Source organism: Balaenoptera acutorostrata, chromosome 10 (genome assembly GCF_949987535.1).
Source record: "Balaenoptera acutorostrata chromosome 10, mBalAcu1.1, whole genome shotgun sequence".
NCBI lineage: Eukaryota > Metazoa > Chordata > Mammalia > Artiodactyla > Balaenopteridae > Balaenoptera > Balaenoptera acutorostrata.
In genome coordinates, this window is record NC_080073.1 from 12,056,560 (window position 1) to 12,068,875 (window position 12,316).

Consider the following 12,316-nt stretch of genomic DNA (forward strand, 5'->3'; position numbering starts at 1 on the left):
AAATTGCAGCACATTATATAATTCAGAGTAGGGAATTAATTCTATGAGTGAGTGACTGGATTATGATCATTGGATCAAATCTTTCTGCTGCATTCAGGATTCTGTTTTGGAAGATGACATGGAACAGGAACTGAGAAGAAAAAGCCAACAGAGGCAACAGGAACCTCAGGTTCCTGTCACATCAGGCTTACGCCAACAATTTTTTTTTTTAACAGTCTCCCACCAGCACCCCCCAGGTGAAAACATTCTGCTGGCAGACTCATGCCTACTGGATGCAGCTCAACACTGAACGTCTTCCAAATGGCTTCTCTCCATCTGAACGTCTGCCTCCTATTTTATTCTAATTTCTTTAGCTTTTATCCAAAAAACTCAAACAGTTTCTAAATCACCTAACAATAAGAACTTATAACTCAAAGGATACAATCTGCAAACAGCAAGGTTTAAACTCTTTGGGACTGAAGCCATGAGTCAAATACCTAACCTAGTGGGTTCTCAGCCCTGGCTGCATATAAAAATCACATGGGAAGCCTTAAAAATGCCAGTGCCTAGGCCGCAACCTTGAGAGATTCTTTAATTGGTCTGGAGTGGGGCCCTGGGCAGCCATGTAATTTAAAATCTCTCCCAGATAATTCTACTACACAGCCAGAGCTGAGAACCACTAACCACAGCAACAGCAAAAAATAAAAACAAAATGTTTCTCACTTTAAGATAACAACTATATTTTAAACACCTCCTGGAATAAACTAATCTACCTTCCAAGGAAGGCATCAAACGCAAGAGGCCTACAAAGAAAGCCAACATTGCTAGGCTACCAGCAGGAAAGCTGTCCCACCTATGCCTTTTAACTCAAAAAGTAAGTAATAATCAAGAACTTCTCACTCCAAGGCGAGGAGGTATCTAAGGATATCAAAGCCCCCAAAGGGACAGCAAGATCTGCTGAAATAACACTTGTTCCTTGTGACTCAATCCATAAATCCTGTTTGTTTGGACATATCTGCACAACTGTAAGGCTTTAAACTGTATTAGCACTTACCAACGTGTATTCAAGAGACAAATGAAGGCCCTAATACAAGCCATCCCAATCTTGACACTGAACTTATTTATGCATTTTCAAGAGGTCAGAAAGCTTGAAATTGGTATCATACTTTTAAAAAATATGTAAGCAAATAAACCTATGACTGTTTAAAAAAACTAAATCCACACAGAGCAACACACTTCATGAATTTTCAAATGAGGCAAGGGACCCGCTCTGGGAAGGTCACCAACTTACCTCTGAATTTCTTGGGTGGATTGTTAAGGTCCCCAGCTTCTGGCTGTACAACACAACGATCATCAACCAGGCTGCAAAGAAAATAAAGATAAATGTTGCACCAAGCCAAGTCTAAGAAAATAAAACCCTAAGCACTATGTAAAAATCAAATACTCAGGGCTATTCCTGCACAAAACTTAGACTGCTCTATTCTCCTGCCAGGGAGCTGTTGACACTAGAGGTTTCCTATGTAGGGAGTTAAACCTCATCCAAACGCCCAAGACTCTGCTTCTGCAATGGACACATTCAGCTACTGTTTTCTGTGGCTCTTTTCTCTTACCCGCAGCCATGAGAGATCTGAGCACAGCACGTACTAATGCTCAAGTCGGGGGCATAGCAAGGGATCCGTGCGCTCAACCAACGGTAGCTGAGGGGCCCACCCCATGCCAGGCACTGAGCTAGGCCCTGGGATGTGAGGATGAGTAGGAGCCAGGCCCCTGCCCTTAGGGAGGTCAAGGCTAGTTCGGGCAGGAGCCACAAAGACAAACTGATAACAAGAATATAAACCAAAGGCTGTAAGGGAAGAGAACAAAATACAGCCAGAAACTAACGGTGCCTGAGGCCATCTGAAAAGCTGCTGGTGGAAGAGGGAAAACTGGAGCTATTGGAAACTGAAATCAAGGTGGGGGATGAAGAAGACGGGAGCGTTTTCAGGGGGAGGGAACCCCACATACAAAAGCATCGAAGTAAGAAAGGACTTTGGAGCTTCAAAAGCAACTAGTGCAAAAATTACACATAAATAACCAGCCCCAAATTATGTATAAAGACCCCGTGTTTAAAGTCCCAACTGACCAATCTGACTTGTACAATGCTTTTAGAAGAACCGATTTTAAAACAATATTTTTGTTTGAACAGATGAGGAAATTGAAGCTCTGAGGAGTTTAAATGACTTTTCCAAGTTCCTAAAAGTGGTATCGGAAAGATTGGCTCATTTTCCAAGTGACCACAGAATTTGCTCCCAGTTAATACGGTTTTCCAGGGTTTCTCCCATTAATCTGTGTCTTTCCCCAAAGGCAAGGTACCGTTAAACACCCGGCCTTAATTCTTACTGCTCCTTCCTCCAAAATTCCCCGACAACTCCTAAAGTCCTGCACGTCTTTCAAGACCCTGATTCAGAGCCCCCATCTTCTCCATGAAGGCCCTCAAGCCTCTCCTGCCCCAGGCCCTTTCTGCCTCTCCTCTGTCCCCCCAACATCACTGGGCTGAAACACACACGGTGCACTAGGCTACGAACTCCACGAGGGCAGAGAGCTGCCGGCTTGGTGGCCCAGAAGGTGCCCAGGGCCAGCACACTTCCTGCCCAGGCTGGGTGCTCAGTATCTATTTGGTGGATGACTCAAAAGTGTCCCATCAGCAATTTGCCTCCTTCAGCTCCAAGACACAAGAGCTCTCTGCATCAACAAGAGGGACAGTGTGGTCACAGCCTGAATTGTAATGCAAAAATCAAGAGCAGAAAGTCAAGAATCCATGAGCCTCTGTGAGTATAAATAAGGTAATGCCACCAGATCAAATATAACATGTGTATGCAGGGGCCGGGGGGAATGCCTTGGAATCCAATGCAGGACTGGGTTAATTTATCATCAAGCTCTCAAACAAGGAGGAAGAGGTAGGAGAAAGGGCCCCAGTCTAGGCTGGAAGAAAATGAATTGTAGATGGCACTCGGCCACCTACTAGCAGCACGACGCTAACTCCATCACTTCACTCCTCCTGGTCTCAGTTTCTTCATCTGTCAAATCGAAGAGTAGGTCTCAAGGATTCTCAAGTACGGAGATGTTCATAAGACTTTTTGCCTCTTAAATATATTGATACCAGTGTGCCCATCCTCCCCAGGCCTACTAAAGCCGTGTTCCAGGATGGGACCCAAGCACCTTTGTTTTTAACAAGTTCCGCAGGTGATTCAGAAGCACTTCTCTGACACTGCAGTTCATACGCTTGGGCGCTCCAAGGTCCTAGTTGAGTTCTAAAGTTCAGTGAGTCAGTAAAGCCATTTGGAGGTAACCACCATCTATGTAAGTGGAACTGGGCAACATAAATGGAGCTGGAGGCTGATTCCACAAAAACTGGCAGTCACTCATCGTCATCCATGACTGGTGCTCCATAAATGTAAGAAATATGAAAAGGAAAAAGGTCACACTTTATTGTCCAAATCCATTTTTACGCCAATTATCCTCAAATATGTGCAGGGAACCAAGGGAATAAAATATGCATCTAAAGGAAGGACTAGGGCCCAAAATTCAAAAAAAGAGCCATCCTCATGTTAAAAGGGGAGACCTTATCACTAATTTGTTCAGAATACTTGAGGAAAACTCTTAGAAAGCTCTGTACTTCACAGGAAATCTAAGAACAGATGCTCTGGAAGAAAAGGAGGTACTAACATTTTAGGGGCTGGCACAGTAGACTGAGCAAGTGACAGGAAGCGTGTCCGGGTGACTGGAAGGGCAGTGGCACCGTTAAAAGAAACTGGGGCCAAAGAGGAGGGATGGGGCATATAGTGGGGTTGAGGTTTAACAAGGCATCCAGGTAAGAGCTCTGGGCAGACAGTTAGGAGGGTGGTGAGCAAATTCAGCCAGAGAGGGGTGGTCGGCAAAGCCAGGAAGGAAAAGTCTACCCTGTCAAGGGCAACCGTTAGGAGGGCTGGTCTTAGAGTCCTGAGTCTTCGCAACTGTGAAACCCCGGGGCAGGTGACTTCACCTCTCTGATGCTCAGAGGTTTTGCCCCCATAAATAGCAATCATGATAGTGCCCATCGTAAAAAGCTGTTTGGGGATTAAAGGGATGGTGTATGTACAGTACACAGCACAGAGCTGTAAACACCCATAGGATTCGTGTAAGTAGTTACCACTCTTACTTATTATTGGTGCTGTTATGGCTGAAAAATAAGAAGAGGACTCAAGATTCAACCACGGATGGAAAAAGCAAGGAGTCAGCCAAGAAGAAAAATAAGGACAACAGAGAGGCAAAGCAGCAGGACTCTTTGCCAAAAGCCACAGAAGGTAAAATGTGAAGGGTGGGTCTTAAGAGAAGTTAAAAAAAAAGGTAAGGACTGAGAAAAAAAAAAAAATCACTTGATTTGGTGATCAGGCAGTCGTGGATGACTTGTTTTTATCGGATGACTTTTGAAAATAAAATCTTTATTCAGAGAGGTCCAGTTGAGCTATAGAATTCTTTACCTGAAATAACTTGCTCTTTGAGGCTGGAGTAACTGCATGACAGCCCGAGAGCACTCACTTTGCACAAACACCAGAGAACGAGCATACTTTAAGAAGTATGATTAAAATGAAGGTTCTGGCTGCTGTAAGAATGACGTTCTTGGAGAAGCTGTTGCCTTCCTTCGCCCCATCTATGTGAGATCAGCTCTTGCCAAATACAACAATGCCACCCACTACTCCTTTCCAGCAAAGACATTATAGACCATTTGTGACTCTTCTGCAGTTAACCATCTTCACTCCCCATTCTGCTTGTGTCTGCCTTTGGGGCTAATTCACCTCTCATTTCCTCTTCTACACAATAGGAGTAGGGAAAGAAGGGAGAAGATAATCAAATGAGTACATTAGGGAATGTATTTATACCCTTAAGAGTTGGGGGGGAAAAAAAATACTGAAGCAAGCACAGAAGACCAAAAATCTGATTTACAGAACTTTGTGCAATTTGTAACTTTCAGATGCACACAGCAACGTGAAGTAGGAAAAGTTCTGCTTCAAAGAAGAGAGATAAGCATCTGAGAAGTTCTGGTCTTTGCCTGTACAACAAATAAGTCACCATTTAAAAATAAGAGCTTTTACGAAGCTAAAGCACTTCCTTGGGGTCTGTATATATTAATCTTAAAATTCATCCCATATACTTAACACTTTCCCCCTGACATATGAAAAAAGAGGAAATTATAATAAATTCTGAATTAACAGAGTCCTAACTAATGAGATTTCACTCTTGCAGAACTGACAGGAAAACAGTATTTTTGTGTAAGATGTTAAACTTGGTTAACGTGAGATTTGATATTCATGATTCCAACCACTGCTGGAAAAGCCAGTAAAATGGAAACATTCTTGTCCTAGAAAAATCACAGTTTTTAAGCTGATGTTATGATGTCTTAAACAAATCCTGCCACACAAGGAACCAGGTACGCTTACCCCAAGGTGCTAATAAATCCATTTGTCGATCCCTCGGCGTACAGAGAACAAATGTCTCCGATATGAAGGAAACTAGACATCTTGTCAGACATGGCTTTCTTGAGAATCCTAGACAAAGTAAAATATGCAACATTATTAGAAGGAAAGAAATGCTCAGGGGGGGAGGGAAAAAGCCACTGAAAATTGGCTTCGCTCAATTTTCCAAAGCGTCCTACTTAAAAGTCAAATTTAAATGGGAGTGCGACAGGCAGGCAGTTCCCTGAGCCAAGCAGGACGTCTGTAACCACATTTTTCCCACATATTCTTTAATTTCAGGATATTTCAACCACAATAATGCTTGTTTCTAACAAAACCATGCCTGAATCCAATTCTCCAAGTTGAAGACCCTCGATAATAAATAGTGAATATGAAGACAGCAGGGAAGTCAGCCAAGAACTCTGCAGTGATGAGGAGCTGGAAAGTCTGACTTATGAAACATTAACGTATTCAATCTGCCTCAGGGAATGTTCAGTCAGAAGGAAACACCTGGTATAAAACTTGGGTCCGGCAGTGCCTGGGCTGAGGTGCCAAAGCAACAAAATGAAATTAATAAGAGGAAACCTAGTAATAAATACCACAAAGCTCTGGCAGCCTTTTAAGAATTCAACAACCTACACACTTCACCCAGATGCTATTCCAGTGTCTTTCCTTCTCATCCTTCACCAAGAAACACTTGCAGAGGGAGAAAGAATCTTAGCACCTGGTCCAAACCCTTCCCGATGCAATTAAGAAGAGTAAGGTTGAGGTCGCTTAAGAACCTTGGTCAGGAACGCACACAGCTCGTTAGGGGCAGTCCTAGAAAATGCTCTTAAATTCAGGAAATCTCTACACAGCCTAGTAGACACACACACAAATATCAACGAAAATATTGACATGACTCATAGAAACAGCTTTCATCGGGGCCATAAATATTGAGGAGTGGGAGCCAATTGTAAAAAACTAAACTGACATTTAAGAAACAATCTCAGTTTTGTGGGAAGAGCGTGTGCTGGTGTGGACTGCAGTAACTCCCCATCATTTCCTCAGGCACCTGGTGTGTAGACGTTCAGGGTCACCTAGGTCTTCCCCAGACCTCTCCTCCAAACCCAGACCCCCTTAAACATCTTTGCCCATCTCTTTACTCAAGATACCTTGCCAGAAAGCATTCCTCCCGCAAAGCCACAAGAGTTGTAAGGGCGTGGAAAAGCATACTCTCCTGAAATTGCTTTCTGGGTGCCAAGTTTTCTTTTCGGAAGAAGTATGCAGCAACGATTAGCAGGAAACCTCAGGAAGCATTTCTCCTACCTTAGCAGGAGTGGCAGGTAAGAAAACAAACCATTAAAGAACCTCAGTTCACTGCTTGTGAGAAACAGCCAGGAAAAACTAATTTATCCCCCCGACAACCAAGATGTTACAAGAGAGATAAAGAGCACTGCCTTGAACTTATGTATAAAGAGAGACAGTGGCTGAGAACACAAACTCTCCAACAGAACAGCCAGCATCTCTGGACCTTGGGGAAAGACAGACAACAGGCAGAGGGACGGTTTGCCAAGTCCCACTCTCCAGAATCGAGTCTATCATCCTGTCATTTCTTCCTAACTGGATATTTTATACCTAAAGGCAAACCAATGTTTTAAACAACATCCCCAAAAGGCTGCACAAATGAAAACCACTAAGGGGCATTAATATTTCCCTTATGTGCTTATATACAAAAGTTTTACCATAAAGGGTCAGGAAGTCAGTGTACTTCTGGAACTGATTACTGGGAAACAAGTTCTGTTTGAATTTTGAGTCAGACCAAATTTGTGTCTGCACACTTCGACCTCCCAGAAGGACACTGGGAAGTTGCTGAATGCAGGAGAGCAGGTACATGCTCAGGCAAGAGGGCAAGGGGCCTTGTCTACTGTGACTGACTCTCCTTTCGGGCTTGGCCTTTGAATGAGTATTTGGCCCCAGTGGAGACCAGGCCAGGAAATAGGAGCATGACTGTTATTCACTGAACTTTCAGCACCACCTGGTCACCTTACTAAAAGTTTCAGGCCCTTGATGGGAAGAAGTGGACACAATTCAGTGTTCTAGAATGACAAAGCATGACATACTCAACGCTGTCTGCAGATGATAATTGCAGTAGATGTCTGGACCACGCTCATGCAGCAAGGTTCTGCATTACGACCATTCCCAATAATAATGGCTAGCATTTGGCAAGCATTATCATGCCCACCATTGTGCTGAGAGCTTTACAAATGTTCTCAAATCCTCAGGACCACAGCATGAGGCAGGCACTACCATTATTCCCATTTTGCTGTTGGGAAACTGAGCTACAAAGAGGTTAAGATGGCCAAGCCACATATAATTAACAAGCAGGAAGGCCAGGGTTATAACCCTGGTCTACATGACTGGTAAACACAACTGTTCAATGGCGATACCTGGAACATGGATTAAAATGTTAACCATTCTTATTCTTTGGGTGACAAGACTATGGAGAACTGATTTTCTTTTACATGCACAATTCTGTTTGCTAATTTTTCTACTTTGGTATTTCCTAATTTTTCGACCGTCGCCACATAATATTTTGATAGGGAAAAATTTTAAGTATCTTCTTCCTCATCAACATGCTTATTAAGTAGATAGTTGAACAAATAAACTTTAGGCATACTTTACATTTCCCCCAGAAAACACAGGCCAATACATCCACCACAGTTAATGATCCTCTACTGAGCCATCTGCCAGGGGTCCCAATTTTAAAAAGGCGGGGGGGGGAGGAGGCAGGGGCAGGGACAGATTCTTCCCCAGGGTCTCAAACAATAAGTACCCTCACAAAGGACCAGTTAGAGCCTCCCTGGTCTGGCTGGAAATCTTTGGAGGTTTCCCGTCACCTACCATTAGTCAAGTGGAGGAAGAGGAGAAGGGCGAGGGAGGGGGATGAAAGGGAGGAGGGGGTGGGGAGGAGGGGGAAGAGGGGGAGGAGGGGGAGGAGAGGTTCTGGTGCAATCATCAGTAATGTCCTGGAAGTAAAAACAAAGGCCACGATAGTCAACAGAACAGGCCCCTGGGGCCTGGAGGGGAGGAGGTGGAAAGTCAGCCTGTGCCATGGGCCTGGGAGCAATCTTATGGAAGACTTCCTGTTGTTCAGAAGCAGGGTGGGAGAGTCTGCCTCTTTATCTGATCCTGGACCACTTGTGCCTGCAAACTTCTCACAGCTGTACCCAGGGCTCCTATGTCACTCACACAGTGGCTGGGGATCACCTAAGGGAAAAACAGAGCCAGGGCCAACCTGCAGTTGAGCTGCATGACGCTGGTACATCAAATACTATATGGACACCTAGGGCTCTTTGCTAACAAACTCTGAATTGGTCACCAGACATCTATGAGAACAAGCCCAGGTGGTCAGCTCCAGAGCTCCAACTGTCTCTTGGTCCACTAACTATTATTTTTAGTCCACCACTGTCATCCAGGCCACTTAAACCTCTCTGCTTTCCTTTCCCCATCTGCAAAATGGGGATAATACGTACTTCAAGGAGTTGGGGAAGAGATGAAATGGTACATGAAAAGTGCCTGGTACATGAAAAGTGCCTATTACAGGGGCTGGCAGACTTTCACTGCTCAATGCTAGCTATTTTTCATTATTTTTTTAATGAGGTGAGGTGGAAATCTGGATGATTCTTGGGCTTCAAAATTATGAATCACTATGTTGTATAACCGAAACTTATATAATATTATAAATTTACTATACCTCAATTTAAAAAATAAAAAGAATTCTTTATATTAAACTTTCTCTGTTCATTATAAGATAAATAAGTTCTGGGCATACAATGCACAACATGACAACTATAGTTAACAATAGTGTATTGTATATTTGAAAGTTGCTAAGAGAATAGATCTTAAAAGTTATCACAAGGAAAAAATTTTTTAACTATGTATGGAGATAGATGTTAACTAAACTTATTGTGGTAATCATTTTGCAACATATACATATATCAAATCATTATGTTGTACACCTTAAACTTATACAATATTATGTGTCAAGTATCTCAATAAAACTGGAAAATTAATAAATTTTTTAAAAGTTTAAACTCAGCAAAGGAAAGGATCCCCTGCATAAAAAGTCAGCTGGGTATCATAACAAATGAACTCCTGTATGACCCATGATGATATATTTCACTTTAGAGAAGATAATTATCCTCCCTAATTCACCCCTTGAGAAAAAGCTGAACAATGCAGAATTATACTCAACTCCCAACCACAGGGCATTCTGGCCTTTCCAAGTATACAGAATCATAGAATAAATGGCGGAAGCAACCCTGCAAAGCCTGTAATTCCATGTCTCGCCCAAAAATAGAACTCCCCCCGTCCCACCCCACCCCCCCATCTCGCCTAGGTATAGTCTTCGCTTCTGCTTGAACACCTGGCAATGAGGTCTACCCTAGGTTCAAACAGCCTAGTCAGAAGACACTCCTGCCCTCGTCCCTCCTGACACAAGGACAAACGCCTCCCAGAATTTTTGCTACTGATCTGTCTTCCAATGCTCAAAGACCTCTGAATATGTGAATGCTCTCTATCTGATTTCTCCTTAAGACCTGGCTTCTGATTGCAAAGCATCAGCACCCTCCCCTGTTCCTGACAGCACCTGGCCTCAAGAGCCAGGGTTCCAACCCCAGCTCTGCCACCTCATCACTGCACGGCTTCAGGCCAGATCCGTAACTTCCCTAAGCCTCGCTTTTCCCATCTATAAAAGGGGGATAATAAGAGTACCTCCCTCAGCAGGTGGTCAGGGGCTCAATACGATCATGTTTATAAAGTACCCACCAAAGTACTCGGCAGGAATTAAATCATGCGATCTACAGAAGCCATTTCTAGACCACCTCCACCTCCCACCACTGCTCTAACCAGCTGATGCACCTCCTAAAACAGGATTCTCCCAGGGAGGCTCGACCAGGGTGGAGAAAGGTGGATTACTACTGCCTCTGTGACGTCCTCAGGCAGATGGAGCTGTGGTGGCTTTGCTGAGCCTCACATCACCCACTGGCCCAGCTTCAATTCACTGTCCTCTGAAACTGCTCCCTGAGCAAAGTGTAAAGAAAAGGGATGTCGGATTCTATTTGTAAGCAAAGTGGGAATAAAAACGCGCCAATACTCAAAAGCATTGAATTGTATCCTCTTTTTTTTTTTTTTTGGCCGTGCCACGTGGCATGTGGCATCTTAGTTCCCAGACCAGGGATCGAACCTGTGCCCCCTGCAGTGGAAGCACGGAGTCTTAACCACTGGACCACCAGGGAAGTCCTATTGAATTGTATACTTTAAAAGGGTTATCATTTTTTGTATGTGAATCATACTTCAATTTAAAAAAATCAATGTGAGTTCACAGAAAAGCAGACATACCAAGCTTTCCACAAATACAAAGAATACTGAAAAGCCTGAAAAAAAAAATGCACCAATTCAGAGATCTCCTTGGAGAAGAGAAACCAGAGGTGGTGGTCTTCCAAATCCGTGGTCACAGAATCTGTGTTGCTCTTTGCCTTTTCTATACCTCCCTGGTCATCTTGCCCACTCTGCTGGCTCCAGTGGTTTCTATACGATGAGGATTCCCAAATCTGTCTCATGGCCAAGAGCTACCGGGATTCTGCTCCTAAATGCCCACAGCACCTCAATGTACCAAGAAGAACTCACCTGTCTGGCCAACCCCTTCTCCTCCTCCGTACTCACATCATCTACCTCCACAGAGTCTGGCGGCATCTCCTGTCTCCCCTCTCTCCTTATCCCTGTCACAGGGCCTTTGCCCATGCTGTTCCCTTGGGCCTCGAACACACCCATCCCTATCTCATCCCTTGCCCTACTTAAAGCCCAGATCTGTTTGGGATCTGTTTTGCATGCCCACTGCATTCCCATCACCAGTGCCTACCACATGGTAGGTGCTTACTAAATATGTCAAATACATGAATGAAAAAAGTTTAATGGGCATCAAAGCTTACTGATTTTAAGCTTTAATATATTTCTTGACTCCCCCAATTCTTTTAAACTCCTCTTCCCCCACCCAATCGCAGCCATGACCATTTCTCAAGTGGGCTCCATAAACCCTTCCTATTCATCTCTCTGAATCTGTCTTTCTCCCTGCATCTATTCTACACGCACAGCCAGTATGACCTTTAAGAAGCATAAACCAGACCATGTCATTCCTCTACTTAAAACCTTCCCACATCTCTTCAGGGCTCTCCATAATCTGGTCCCTGTCTACCTCTCCTTCGTCGTCTCTCTGTACTCTCCCCACTGCTTGTACACTCCAGCCATGATGAACTCTTCCAGATCCCCCAACATGCTGTACGCCTCCCTGTTCCCCAGGCCTTGGCATATGCTGTTCCTGCTGCCTGACATTCCTCCCCTCCCCACCACCCCCTGCGGCTAACTCCCAGTCACCTGTACAGTCCCAGTTTGATGTCACTGCCTCTGGGAGGCCCTCTCGGACTCCCCAAATCTGGGTTATATGCTGGCAATACGCTTCTCTATAAAGCACCCCAATTACCCCATCTCAGCCCACTACCACTGTCCTAAAATCACCTGTTCACTTGGTTGCTTGTTTACCTGTCTTCACCATTAGACTGAGTCCATGAGGGTAAGAACAGCAGAATTATTCTCCCCCATCACCTCCCGGTCCCTAGTACAGTGCCTGGGACACGGCAAGCAGTCGAACTTGGGTTCAACGTACTACAGTATCAACTTGTCTGCTGCCTAAAAGAAACTACACTGTTTTTTAGGGGATTGTTTTCCTAAAACTAATTAAAGCCAAGTTTATACTGTTGGATCAAGAATGGAGAATAGAGGCCTGCTGGCCCTTTTCAACAGATTTCTATGAGAAATCTGGGGAGCCA

General features: G+C 44.1%; 1 protein-coding gene across 1 annotated transcript in view; it reads right to left on the reverse strand.

Annotated features, from left to right (window-relative positions):
- The window catches only part of ITPR1 (inositol 1,4,5-trisphosphate receptor type 1), a 320,598-nt gene that overhangs the window by 290,214 nt on the left and 18,068 nt on the right, over nucleotides 1-12,316 (reverse strand). The window contains exons 3-4 of the mRNA XM_057554628.1: nucleotides 5,436-5,543; nucleotides 1,271-1,341 (exon numbers count right to left, since the gene is read on the reverse strand). Coding sequence (XP_057410611.1) covers nucleotides 1,271-1,341; nucleotides 5,436-5,527 — 163 coding nt within the window. The 5' untranslated portion in view covers nucleotides 5,528-5,543. The remainder of the gene's footprint in view (nucleotides 1-1,270; nucleotides 1,342-5,435; nucleotides 5,544-12,316) is intronic.